This window comes from Panicum hallii, chromosome 1 (genome assembly GCF_002211085.1).
Source record: "Panicum hallii strain FIL2 chromosome 1, PHallii_v3.1, whole genome shotgun sequence".
Lineage (NCBI taxonomy): Eukaryota > Viridiplantae > Streptophyta > Magnoliopsida > Poales > Poaceae > Panicum > Panicum hallii.
Window position 1 is genome coordinate 7,431,395 of NC_038042.1, and position 13,794 is coordinate 7,445,188.

Here is a 13,794-nt window from a genome sequence, read left to right on the forward strand (position 1 = left end):
GTGACAGCGCGGCGGGGCAGCAGCAGGCATGCCGCGTGCGGGTATGCTTTTTTCTTTTTTTTCTTTTTTTTTAACAGGCATCACTTATAACCAGCGGTGATGCCTCTCCCGTCACCGTCGATTTAAATCCAGCGGGCTCTCGTACCGTTTGGTGATGCCCATTTTGAACCGGCGGTGACGGGGCGCATTAATAGTGTATCACAAAAACAGAGGGGCAATCTGGTTTATCATTGCAAGAACTGCCTGTACCTAGTGCCTGGTGATTGAGGTGAGATTTTTTTTTGCCCCCAACACGCAAAAGCTTTGAGGAGGTGAGAGGAAGAGGAAGTATGCTCAAGGCCGAGCGTGCCGCGACACATCCCTAATTTCGTTTCAGCTGTCCGAGTAACCGTCGAAGTATATTTCAGCTTTGAGCCGGCTGCAGCTGCACAGCCGAACGCTCGTGAGCGTCCACATGAGACGATGCTTGCTGGGGGAGATGAATGGAACGGAAACTAGGATGAGACCAGAGCGGGAGGGGAGTACCGCTGGTGGAAACAGGGCGCGGAATGTTATTGCACCATGCAAATCCGACGGTGGTTGGAGCGGTGTTGTCAAAGGGAGGAGGGAGACGAGGCGGGGCCCAGCGTGCCGTGACACGTCGATCACTGCACAGCCATTGCTGCTCTGTCCTGGTTGCGTTCTGTCTTCCTAGTTTGTGATGACGATATTAGAGGCCGTTTGGAAGGGCTTTCCTCCAAACGGAAGCCGGTAAAAAAAAAAGGCTTAATTCAGGGTCAGTTTACAAAACGGTTTCACACTGCAGTAGCTCAATTTGCATGAAACTGATGAAGTCGAAGCCGAAATAAGCCCAGCCAAACAGGCATAGTAAGCTAGAACAGATGGAATGCGTTCTTTTCCCCAAGTAATTACATGTTTTATGTTTCTTTATTAATACAATATGCAGCTCTCATGCCTATGCTTATTTTGTTTTTTTAATAAAACAGTCACGATCTTCCTTGGATCTGTCAATGGGCTAGCATGCACTAGCAGAGTAGTTGCACGCTCGACCAAAATTGATAAACAGGATTAGGCGCTAGCTAGTACTAGTACTAGCACTCTAGCAGCATGCCAGCATGATGACCGTCGTTGCTTCTTCCTGCATTCGTTGGACGGGCCGGGTGCCCGGGTACCTACGGCGCGCGTATGGTATGGTGTGTGATGTGACTGTGAGAGGCCACGCTCATGAGCAAAACGCGTGGCGGCCATGGCCATCCGTCATGTCACACCCGCAGGGTTGTATGGTTGCGGTCATCGCAAGATCGAACGGAAGCGGCAGAGAATTGAATGTGACTAGGAACGGCGGCTCTGGTTACGCCGATGTGGTTTGTTGCGTGCGTGGCTTGCTTGGCTGTGTAGCAGCTGGTCTCGCCGGACGTTGCATGGTCGGATCGAGGCGCGTGGTTCGCTCAAGGCAAAGCTTTGGCTCGGTTTGCGGCAGCACCAGCCGATCGTCCTCGTTCGTACGGTGTCCGCTGCCAGCTCAGCTAGAGAAACTGATCCGCGACTTGAAGGAGGACTGGAGGGGGCCTTACCTGCTGGACCTGAAAGGCTCGAAGAAGAAGCCATGCGCCCGCTGCGAAGTGCATGTCTTCGGCTCTCATAACTTCCGGAAGATGGATAAGCTTAGGCCAAATTAGATTCAATACTTTTTAAAAATAGTTCAACATTTTAACATAATAGATCCAACATTTTTTTACAAACTCTTTCAACATTTTGACATAATAGATTCAATATTTTTCAAACCTACGTCAACATTTTATGAAAAAAACCCGGGGTGCCCCCTTCCTCTCCGGCGGGCCGGGCCGCGGGGCAACAGCGGCGCGGCCGGCTGCGGTGCCCCGGAGGCGTGGATGCGACGACGGCGCAGGGGCTGCACGCCGTGGCGGCGGCCTATCGTGGCGTGATAGTGACGGCACACGGGTGGAGGAAAAAGGAGGCGACGAGGGTAGCAGGGTTAGGGTTTGAGGGAAGGGATGAATGAGGATCCGGCGGATGAGATTGGTTGCACGAATCTTGAAGGTAGGCAAGAAAAAATCTCCTAGAAGATATATAGGAATTCCAGCATATGCTGCGGGTCTAACCATCAGCCCACCAAGCCCATCGAAACCCACCCGTGGGCCGTGGTGGCAGCAGCGAGTGTTGTTAGGCCGTGCAACGCGGTCGTGCGGCCCGAGACGAGCGTCCGCCACCGAACCCCACCACCACCAGGCGCGGCGCCCGCACCCACCGGCACGACGACGCGAGCGCCACTGCCGTGAGCGGCCGCTCCACCGTCCATTGCCCGCCCAGAAACTCCACCAGGACAAACCAACCGGTGGTTGCGCTTGCCGCCCGCCCGCACGGCACAGGGCACACGACCCAACCTACGCGCAGCAGGTGTAAGCGTAATCGTGCGCCGCGCGATTGCGATTCGACGGCCGCTACGTGCGTCCGTGCAGTCGCGGCAGGTTCGGCCGCGGCGGCGCCAACCCGAGGAAATAGAAGGTGCCCATGCCGGACGCGGACCCCGGACCCAACCTAGCGTGGCGCCGAGGCCCGAGGGAATGGACGGACCGGGACGGGTCGAGCTAGATTCCCGTCGCCCCCACGCCCGCACGGCCACAATCATCCGCGCGTTTACCGCCACCATGGACGCACGCGCGATGCTGGCCGCCTGGCTTTGCTTGCTCCTACTGCCACTCTGCCAGTGGTGGAGGTGCGCCCGCCAGTGCCCCCACTCAGCCACTGATGCGCTTGACCGATAACACTGTTACTGCTGCCTGCATTCCGCCCGGATAGCGAGCGGCTCAAGCTTCACATCGTCTGCTTCCTCCGGATAGGTGGTGGTGGATAGCCATGGCGGTGCCGCGGCTGCTCCTGGCGGCGGCGCTCGTCCTACTCCTGCTGGCGGTGGGCGCGCTCCCGCGCGGCGCGGACGCGCAGCTCTCGGCGGGGTTCTACTCAGCGAGCTGCCCCGCCGTGCACGGCGTCGTGCGCCAGGTCGTGTCGCAGGCCGTCATGAACGACTCCCGCAGCGGAGCCGCCATCCTCCGCCTCTTCTACCACGACTGCTTCGTCAACGTGAGTAGACAAACAATCGTGCCGCGTGCCACTGCATTCGATTCGCGCTCCGACCTGGCCAGTCCACGTGCGGTGATTAATCCCACATTTATCGCGCAGGGCTGCGACGCCTCGGTGCTGCTGGACGACACGCCCGCGACGCCCGGCGAGAAGGGCGCCGGCGCCAACGCGGGCGGCTCCACCTTCGGCTTCGACCTCATCGACGCCATCAAGACGCAGGTCGAGGCCGCGTGCCCGGGCACCGTCTCCTGCGCTGACATCCTCGCCCTCGCCGCGCGCGACAGCGTCAACCTGGTCCGTGCCTCTTCCCCTCTATCCTCACATTTTGTAGCCAGCGATGCCGCGCCATGTCTGTCTCCCTCTAACGCGCGCATGCCAATTAAGCGAGCAGCTCGGCGGCCCGAGCTGGGCGGTCCCGCTCGGCCGGCGCGACGCGACGTTCCCGAACGCGACGGGCGCGGCGACGGACCTCCCGGGCCCGGGCTCGGACCTCGACCGCCTCGTGGCCGCCTTCGCCGCCAAGGGCCTCACGTCGCGGGACCTCGCGGCGCTGTCGGGTGCGCACACGGTGGGCATGGCGCGGTGCCTCAGCTTCCGCGCGCGCGCCTACTGCGACGACAACGTGAGCCCCGCGTTCGCGGCCCAGATGCGGGGGGCCTGCCCGGCGTCCGGCGGGGACGACGCGGCCGCGCCGCTGGACGCGGCCACCCCCAGCGAGTTCGACAACGGATACTACCGGAACCTGGTGGCCGGCGCGGGGCTGCTGCACTCCGACCAGGAGCTCTTCAACAACGGGCCCCTCGACGCGCTTGTGCGGCTCTACAGCGCCAACGGCGCCGCCTTCTCGTCGGACTTCGCCGCGTCCATGGTCAGGCTCGGGAACGTCGGACCGCTCACGGGCTCCGCGGGGGAGGTCAGGCTCGACTGCAGGAAAGTAAACTCGTCGTGATGTGCTTTGCATCCACGATGTCAGCTTGATGCTAATTCGATGGCCGAGCACGAACGAGCCAGATTCATTAGCAGACTGATAATAGTTTTTTCTGTACCTGAACTTTGTAGAGTTTTTATTTGTTCGGAGCTATGTATGCATACATTTCTCTTTTTGGAAATATACTGCGCTGCGCATTCTTTTATTTACTTTACTTCAAACTTACTAGTAGTAGTTGTCATCAGTAACAAAAGCCATCGCTGAAACAGCCCAGTATTCTCAGCCATTGACTGGAAGGATTCCTCATCCTACAACTGGACGAATAAGTTCAGTCGCTTGAAGTGATTCGCCTGCTGAACAAAAGCATAGCTCCAAGATTTCTGTCCAAGATGTCGCGTGCGCGGCTTTGCGAACAGCCCTGAGCGGACCAGTGGCCCACAGCCCAAGTACTGGCGGATGCCCGTGATGGAATAGAAGGATCCGGCGGAGAGATCGGCAGGAAAGACGAGAAGTCCGGCGAGACGCGCACGTCGGGCGTGATGTACTGATGCGGTTTCTGAATGCTTCTAAAACCCTGGAAAATGACATGCCAACAAACAAAAATGCGCGCGGAGATTGTCCGAACTTGGTGTGGTTTTATCGGCACATAGTCTCCGATTGCTCTCCCGGCGCATGGACCGGCCAATTTGTTCAGTCCCTTTTTACCCACCCATGACCAATGCTCTGCACATAGCTATATGCCCATCGATTTGAAGATTCTGCATGATGGCCACGCCTACAGGTTAGGGCTCTATAACGAGCCAGCTCGGCTTGGTTCGGCTCGATCCGGCTCGCTAAGATAAGGAGCTGGCTCGGCTCGGCTAGTTAACCTAACGAGCATAAAAGTCTGCTCAGCTCGGCTCGGTCCAGTTCGTGAGCTGGCTCGGATAGCTTGCGAGCCAAACAACGTACTCTCCTAGGTGATATACATCCAGATCAAATAAAAAAACATTAAGATAACATATAGTTCCATTTTCATACTTTCAGGACCATATATAATTTCACATATGATACTTCCATGATTCATCAACAATACATATTCCATCAATAACATATGCCCATAAGGTAGCCTAATAAGCAAAGAGATTACAAAATACCGAGTCTTGGTCTCTCAGATACATAAATTGATCGATCCATTGGACATTAGATAAGCATAAAGGTACAAAGGAAATATTGAATCTTGGCTTCTAGACGGCCTATAACGTAAGTTGAAATCATGTGGTACACGTAACTCGTTTGGCTTGCGAGCAGCTCGCGAGCTGGCTTGAACTCGCTCGTTATACTAACGAGCATAAAATTATGCTCGACTCGTTAGGAATTGGACCGAACCGAGCCAAACCGAGCCGGCTAACAAGCCATGATCAACTTTTCCAGCTCTACTACAGGTGTACTTTAATTTGAAAACGGAGAGAGGTACTGACTAATTAAATGCGGTTAAAATTGATTTTAGGTTTGTTGGGTTTGTTCCTGCCATGATCTAGCAAAAACATTGCTCATCTCATAAAAGTTAATCAGATCATAACTGTTTTGAGATGTGTGGTTAATATTTGCTCTCTTTTTTTAAAAAAGAAATGACAACCAAAAAGTGCCTAATACCTGATATTTATCAAGGAAACAATACCTTGTATAAAAGGAAAAAACGGTGACACAAAACGACCTATAAGAAAATAAAATTACATCAAAGATGAATGTCCGCGCGCCTTCTTCCTTCGATTGTTCGCCACCCCTCAAGAACTTGAAAAATGCATTGAAGAGGCAGTAATCTTTTCCTTATTTTGAAAAGGGATGCATGGTAATCTTGCTTGGATGAGGCAAAGATATAAATTTGTTTCCTTCAAGAAAAGAATTCCGAAAACAAGTCAACCAAATAGGGCATCCCTGCGGTCCCAGCCCACAAGGGACGAGCCTCCTCCTCCAACACCCATTAGCTAGCTCATAGAAATCCAACTCATTATTTTTCTTACATGAAAGAAAGAGAAGGTGAGGAGAAAGAGTGCACTATATCTTCTTCAAGAGCTAGCTCATAGAGAAAAAAAAATAAGCAACCTACTTTATTAATGAGAGAGAGGTTGTGGAATCCAACATGCTTTGAACAATGTACTATAAGATAAACTAACTGAGAGGTTAGTCTTTTTTATCTCTTGTATAAGGTGGATAAGCTTGGAGCCAGTGCACCAGCTCCAGCTTAGAGGTGTTTGGTTCCCTGAGGTTTAAAAAAGCCTCGTCACATAGACTAATTAGGAGTATTAGACATAGACTAATGGCAAAATAAATTTCAAAACTCTAGACTTATTCGCAAGGTGAATCTATTAAACCTAATTAGTCTATGATTAGCCCATATGATGCTACAGTAAATATATGCTAATCATAGATTAATTAGATTTAATAGATTCGTCTCGTGAATAAGCCTATGCTTATGCAGTTAGTTTTATAATTAGCTTATATTTAGTATTTCTAATTAGCATTAAAATATTCGATGTGACATGACTTAAAATAAGCTCTAAGGAACCAAGCACCCTCTATAAGCATTGGAGGCGGTCTAAGAAAGGTGGGTTGTTTTCGAGCTCAACAAATCTGCATCATGCTCACCCTACAAATGGTATGGGGTGTAACAGTTTTAATGGTTTGGATTTTGCTTTGCGCTTCTTTAGACGGGGTGCTAATAGACCAACAGTATAAATGAATCGTTCCATTTGGGCTTCAGTATCCAGTAGTTTGGTGTGAATCTGGTGTGGATGGGTAACGATTCGATTTCATAAGGGCTGTAACCTTAGGTTCTGTCGTGGTTCCTCATATGGGCTGACTCGCACTCACGATTCGATTTTTGCCCTCACGGCATCAGCCTCTGCTTCCCTGCCGCCGCACCCGCCCCCTCCGCCTCGCTGCTGCTTCCCGAATTGCATCTGGACGCTCGCTTGCAGCCGCCGCCACCACCATAGCCACTCACTGCAACTTCTTGTACTGCCTCGGGCCTGCCGGCTCCGTGTCCTCATCCTCCTCCGCCAGCTGATGCCGCCGCTCCTGCCCGGAAGGTCAATCTCGAGGCCTATGCCGGATATGACCAGCTCCTCCGCGCGCTCCAGGACATTTTCTTCTCCCAGTTCACCGTCCGTAAGTACCACCCCACTGCCTCGCTTGCTTCTGGTTACTGCAGCAGTACTTTGCTCTATTTGGTTGAGCGTTCCAGCTGATGAGGGTTGTTTGCCTGGAAACCGTGCAGCGAAGTTTCCACGTACGTGCTAAGCTATTGGACGCAGTGAACGGGACAAAGTACGAGGACAAGGACGGTGACTGGATGCCTGTCGTCGACGTCCCTGGAAGTGAGCTCCTTCAAACCGTTCTCCTACTTCCCCTAATTCATCGATTATTATTACTGCAGTAAAATAATTATGTCAAGAAAATGCTATTGGCATATTTTTGCACATGGAAGTTGATAGCTATCATTCTTATTTATGTCAAGAAAATAATTCTGCTCTAGTTCACAAATTTCAAATCAAGTTGGAAAAAACTCGTGCACCAAAATTTGAAATTGACATCTATTTTGAAGAAGATTATGTTGAGGATATTGAAAATTTTGACATTTTAGCTTGGTGGAAGGCACATGCCGAGAAATTCCCAGTCTTATCAACCATGGCACGTGATTTCCTTGCAATACCTTTTAGTACCGTGCCTTCCGAACAAGCCTTTAGCCTTGAAGGTAGGATTCTTGGGGAGTCCAGAAGCTCGCTAACTCCTGAAATGTTAGAAGCTCTAGTACGTAGAAAAGATTGGTTGTTCAATGAAAAAGAAGAAGACATTGAAGGTATAACAATTATTTGCATAAATTCCTTATTTTATTATTGTCTATTATTTTTTCAAGCAAAGGCGATACTAACACGTGCATTGCAGGTCAAGTTCTTTGTGAAGATCAGTCAACCAATACTGCTGCCCAACAACTCATTCTTGATGAAAAGTTAATTATATTTTTTGTTCCTTGCATAGGTTGCTGTAGTAGTAATGAGTTCCTGAACAATATTGGTCAATGTATCAGGTACAAATCTATCATTTAAAGGTTAAGATCCTAGTCAAGGTCCTGCAGTCTTGTGAAGTTCTGGTCATCATGTAAGTTCTTATTTAGTTTGTTCAGTTACATTAATGCAGAATATTAATTTGCTAAGCGAAGCTGCAATGGTTTAGTTTGTTCAGTTATATTAAGGTGCAATGGTTCTCATGTAGTCATGTAAGGTCTGTTGATGCATCATGCTATAGCAGATCACCGCTTTTGTCTTTTGTTCCCGACATCATGCTGCTCAATTCAACATCTGTTAAAATCTGTTGGGCTTCCTATATAAGCTGTATATGTTGACTTTATGCCTTGTTTTGATTTTTTGAAAGTATTATTTGCCCGCAGGTGCCTTATCTCTAGCTCTGAGAAAACATTGGACGCTACATTGGTCAGTAGCAGACAAGGAGGACTAGTTGATCTACAAGGACTGCAAGCTTCATACTCATTTTAGTGTTTCACTGTTTCAGCTACGTAGCTTCAGCAAATCAACATTGTAATTTGGTCTATGTTTGTAACTGAATTTGTTACAATATTTATTATTTTATATTTTCTATGATGACAGTAAAGAGCAACAGAATATTTATCAAGCTTGGCTTGATCCGTCAAGCTTATTTTGGTTAGTCTAGCTGCCTAGCTTGTATTAGTATGACGCATACAGTTTGGGAAACAGGTTGTTTTTAGCTTGTAACCATAGTTTGTCTAATAATTTATTACATTAGGCACTAAAATGTCTGGGCTGGATTGGTGTACGGCGGTGGATGTCAAACCAGGATACACGGGACTGTACACGTGATATACTTTTCCTAGGATAAGGGTTGGGACATGACCCACGCCCTACATTTATTATAACTACGTAGAACTACTCCTACAATAATTAAACTAGTCGGATACAATAGGGAACTACCAGAAAAGTATTCGGGTAGGACTCTAGGGCATGTATCTGACTAGAAATTCCATGTACACCTGACTCCAGACTATATAAGGACGGACATGACCCCCTTCAAAGGAGAATAACCCAGGAGATCACCCAATCACCATCAAAGGCAATACAAACCACACAGAATGTAGGGATTTACGCTCTCGGCGGCCCGAACCTGTCTAAACCTTGTGTTCCTTGCACCTTTGAGTTTCTGATCTCGGCGACACCCTATGTACAAACTCACCACCTCGGGGGTATCCTCGGTGGGCGTGGCGGTAAAACACCGTCAACTACAAGCCCGGACCGAGGAGGACTCGAGGACGGGTGAGTCACCGCTTGTCGGGAGGCCCCAATTCTCGTTATCTAGTCGCAACCCGATGATTACTCCGAGTCGTTTTCAGATAATCATCCGGGTTTAACCATAGCATCTACGCTGCAAGGCCGTTTCATGTACAGAAAGGGTCTAGAGCCCTCCGAGTTACTCGAAAACGACTCCTGCCTTGTTGCAGAATTTGACTACCCCGCTCAACCCCAGGGAGACGGAAGAATTTGACTACCCCGCTCAACATCGACGCGCTGCAGCGACGACCTCGACTGCTCACCTCGCGTCACAGTCACGACTGCTTCGTCAAATTGGCAGTGCCAACGACAACTTCAACAACTCGTCTCGACTAGAAACTAGTCGGGAACGAGCCGCAAACTATTTGGCGACTAGCTCCGCACGGTCAATAACAAGTCAGAATCAGCTCCGACTAGTTGGCTCCATCGACAAATCGCACGCTGATCAAGATTGGTTTGAGACAGTTCAACCCGGGATCCTCTCCGCATTGGAAGAGGATCTTGATCATCCTCCACTCAGAGAAGGAGAAGCCACCGCTTGTTGGGGGGTTATCGTTTCCGATAACTACTCGGATTCGGCTACTCATGTGACCCATGGTTTGGTAAGGGGATCAGATTAGTTGGGCAGGTTTGAGCATCGGAAGGGTATGAAACCCTCCAGGTCCCTCAAATTAAGTCCACCACGATTCATTGCCACACCCGGGGAACTCCCTTTTCAAGAATGCAGACCCCTCCCCCCATCTGACGACGAAGACGAGGGCCAGGTAGTGCGGAGTGCCAAACGCTTCGCTCCCAATAGAGAAGTACTCATGATTCACGCTGACGAGAACTGTGAATGCCTAGAGTGGGTCGAGCTAGATGACTACGACGACTACCTCCTTGATCCACTCGACGAAGACGTGGACCTAACAATGGATAGGCAATGCTCATCCAACATCAAGGTGAATGACACAAATGACATCCAGAAGGAATGCCGCAGGCTCATCAATGCAAAGCGCGCCCAACGCAGGCACCGCACCGTCAAGACAAACCAGCAGGTGAGCAGTAACCTCCACAACTACTCCACGGGCGACCTTCATGCCATCCTCAATGCTGGCAGGGACGTCTGTAATGTCATCATGGCTAGGTAGCAGGAGCGCCAAGAAGTGGAAGCCTAAAGCCCCATCCGCTATCAACTCCCTCTCGACTACTTGAAGACTACTCGGAAGCGCAAGCCAGAAGCCATGGAACAATCCATCTATAGAAAAAAGACTCCCGGTTCAAAGAAACGACTCAAGGAAGCCCTCCACGGGCAATGCCTGTGCCACCCGAAGAGCAAGCATTCTATGTTTGAATGTCAAGCCCTTCGGAGGGCCCTTGGAGCTCTGTCAAGTCTATGAAGAAAGGCGACGGGACTACCCGACTAATGATTTACTCATAAATTAAGTACCCGGCTCAAGAAGATTTTCTGGGGTCTTTTAGGTGTTGCATTTGTTTAAACCATTGTTTTGGGATTATATCTTGAAACAAGGGGTTCCGTATGCCTAAAAGCACCCCTTTGGTACCACTTAGCCACGGTCGCTAGTTATGTTCATTATTCGGGTGAATCACGACTCCTTGCTAAACTCAGGGAACCCTCTCACAGCCAAACCATACGACCGCCAAAAGTGGTGGCCTCGTTTGGCCATAATTAGTGGAACCCGTCAATTAGTCAAATACATCACCTACATGATTGTCTATCAAACACTTCTAGTAACGCACACATTACTAATTCCCAACTAGTTTTCTATGTTATTGAAGGGACCTCGCCCCAAACTACCAGTAACCCCCCTAGATTACAAGTTTACGACTAGTTTTCTATATTACTGAAGGGGCCTTACTCCCAAACTTCCAGTAACACTCCGTTTACTAGTTTTCGACTAGTATTACATGTAGTTTACTGAAGGGGCCTTGCTCCCGCACATCCTTGCCAACGGCCTCACCGGAAATCAATTTTTCCCGACTAGAAGAAGCCTGAAGCAACCGTACCACGCGCACGGAAATCAACCGTGCAATTGACAACTCGATCGACGACTTGTAACCCCTCAAACCGAATCCCCCTCGGTCAGAGGTCCCCTACGACAACTCAGAGGAGGATGTGGATCGTCTACGACAAGTAGGAGGAGGATCTGGACGTCTACTACAAGGCGAAGGAGGATTTGGGTCATCTACTACAAGTCAGAGAAGGATTTGGATCGTCTACTACAAGTCGGAGAAGAACTACCCAGCATCCATCGAAGGGCTCCCGTCCCCGACAACTACTCGGACTTCATCAACGATGCCATACCTTTACCGAATGGCCACCACGGCCTAATGGCGCCTCCATCTTGGTTGGGCGGGCCAGGGCATTGGAACGGCATGAGTCCTCCAAGCCACCTGACTCAGCCCACCTTTTTGCACCTCAATCTTGGTAGGACAGGCCAGGGCATTGGAAGGGCACGAGTCCTCCAAGCTACCTGGCTCAGCCCACCATTTCCCGCCTCAATCTTGGTAGGACGGGCCAGGGCATCGGAAGGGCACGTGTCCTCCAAGCTACTCGGCTCAGCCCACCTTTTTGCGCCTCAATTTTGCTAGGGCGAGCCAGGGCATTGGAAGCGCACGAGTCCTCCAAGCTAACCAGCTCAGCCCACCTTTTTGTGCCTCAATCTTGGTAGGACGGGCCAGAGTATCGGAAGGGCATGGAGCCCTCCAAGGTACCCAGCTTAGCCCACCTTTTTGTGCCACCAACCTCGATAACATGTCGGGCCAAGCACTGCTCCAAGCAGGCACGACCCTCGACTCCTCGACGACTACTTCGCCATCGCGAGGGCACTCGACGACCCACCAACGACTACTTTGACTACACGACCAGTCGGGAGCGGGGCTCACACCACTAGTGACTTGTTGGAATTGATTCAGACTAGTCGGGATCTTCAACAAACCGGCGCAGCTTCATCAACAAGTGACATGGCTTCATCGGCAATCACCAACAAATCAAGATCGCCAATTACCCACGAAAAGACTAAGACCCGATTCAAGAAGGTTTTATGGAGATCTTTAGGGAATTTATTTAACCACTGTCTCGAGTTTTATCTTGACACAAGGGGTTTTTCCCAAAAAATTTGTACAACCACTTGGTTAGGGGATGAAGGAGTTTACCCAAAACAGGGTATACTTGTTCACCCTTACTTCAGAGCCATGCGACTTGTTTTGGCCCGCTCAAGGTATTTCTTCGGGCCAACCGAGACATTTTTGCATGACACTTAAGACTTGTCTTGGCCTGCCCAAGGAACTCATCACCCCATATGAAGGACCTTTTCATCAACCCCTTTGGGCCAACCGTGATGTTTTCACAAGTCTACATGTGAATTCTCATGGTCCATCCAAGGATATGACTAAAGCTACCAGCAAGATTTATTTCTCCCTCGCTAATTGACCTCTAGTCACTCTCATATACTTCTAGTACAACTCTGTTTACTGGTTCACGACTGGTATATGTGCAAGTTTACTCAAAGGGCCTTTGTCGGAGGAATTCTCCAGTCGGGTGGCGGAAAGCACCCGCCTAATCCTAGTTAAGGATGAGTTTGGAGGAGACTTAGAAGCGCTCGATCGGTGGACAGGTGAACGCAGAAAGGACACGAAGATTTAGAGTGGTTCGGGCCGCCGAAGCGTAATACCCTACGTCCACCTTGGTATTGTATTGGCCGCGTGAGCCTGAATGGAAAGCAGCATAAGCTTGTGTGTGTGCAACCTGGAACTTGTCTCTAGCGAGTACACTCTCCCTTTTATAGTTCAAGGGGGTGTTTACACTGTACGGGACCCCGACAGGTGGGTCCGGCCAACAGGGTCCTACTCTAAGTGATATGGAAATCTCCTTCTCTAGCCCCCTGTCGCAACCTTCTCGGTTGGGAAGATTTCGTGCGTATCCACAACTCGGATACGGTCGTGTGCCGTCCTGCAGACACTGTGACCGCTGTCAGTGTTACCCAACAGTGGTGCTGTGCTGCCACTGTTGGGTGGGAACCTGTCAGGCGAAGGAGCAGCGCTGACCCGCCGCTCCGTTGCCTCCGCACGCACTGTTGCAGCGCACGCCTCGGCTCTCCTGTTACAGCCCATCATCACGCCGCTGGTGCACTGTAACGGTGATACGACGCGCCGCCTCGGAAACAGGCGGGCTTACCGTGGTGTCAGCCTACCTGCCCCGCGTGTCAGGGGCAGGCCACACTTTTTGACTTGGGCACGTCCGGCCCAACTATCGCATTAAATGCTGGTAGGTGGGCTGGAGACCCGCGAAGGGCCTCCTGCCACAGGCACGTGGCAGGGCCAGCTCCGCTCCCTCCGCAGGGGCGGCACGTGGCGGCACCGGACCCCTCCCCGGGGGAAGGAGGTCCGGGCCCCGAGGCCGGTTAGGGCAGTCTGGCCCGT

At 50.9% G+C, this 13,794-nt stretch overlaps 1 protein-coding gene and 1 long non-coding RNA gene across 4 annotated transcripts; both read left to right on the forward strand.

Moving 5' to 3' along the window:
- The first annotated feature begins 2,672 nt into the window (after positions 1–2,672).
- Positions 2,673–4,239, forward strand: LOC112901917 (peroxidase P7-like). 3 transcript variants are annotated; one of them, XM_025970793.1, is made up of 3 exons: positions 2,674–3,102; positions 3,202–3,396; positions 3,487–4,239. In XM_025970793.1, the coding sequence occupies exons 1-3, from the start codon at positions 2,878–2,880 to the stop codon at positions 4,078–4,080; spliced, it is 1,014 nt and encodes a 337-aa protein (XP_025826578.1). In that variant the 5' UTR covers positions 2,674–2,877; the 3' UTR covers positions 4,081–4,239. The 3 variants fall into 3 exon arrangements, with proteins under 3 accessions (XP_025826572.1, XP_025826578.1, XP_025826585.1); XM_025970800.1 differs by having other exon boundaries at positions 2,677–3,102; positions 3,494–4,239; XM_025970787.1 differs by having other exon boundaries at positions 2,673–3,102; positions 3,202–4,239.
- A 2,658-nt stretch (positions 4,240–6,897) lies between these two features.
- LOC112901988 lies at positions 6,898–8,715 on the forward strand. Its single transcript, XR_003230452.1, has 4 exons — positions 6,898–7,180; positions 7,290–7,389; positions 7,958–8,170; positions 8,460–8,715. It is a non-coding gene; the product is annotated as an uncharacterized LOC112901988 (long non-coding RNA).
- Positions 8,716–13,794: the final 5,079 nt, after the last annotated feature.

Coding starts and splice junctions, on each gene's coding strand:
- LOC112901917 (XM_025970787.1), top strand. CDS start 2,878: ATGGCGGTGCCGCGGCTGCTCCTGGCGGCGGCGCTCGTCCTACTCCTG. Junction 3,103..3,201: donor ACCACGACTGCTTCGTCAAC/GTGAGTAGACAA, acceptor TTTATCGCGCAG/GGCTGCGACGCCTCGGTGCT.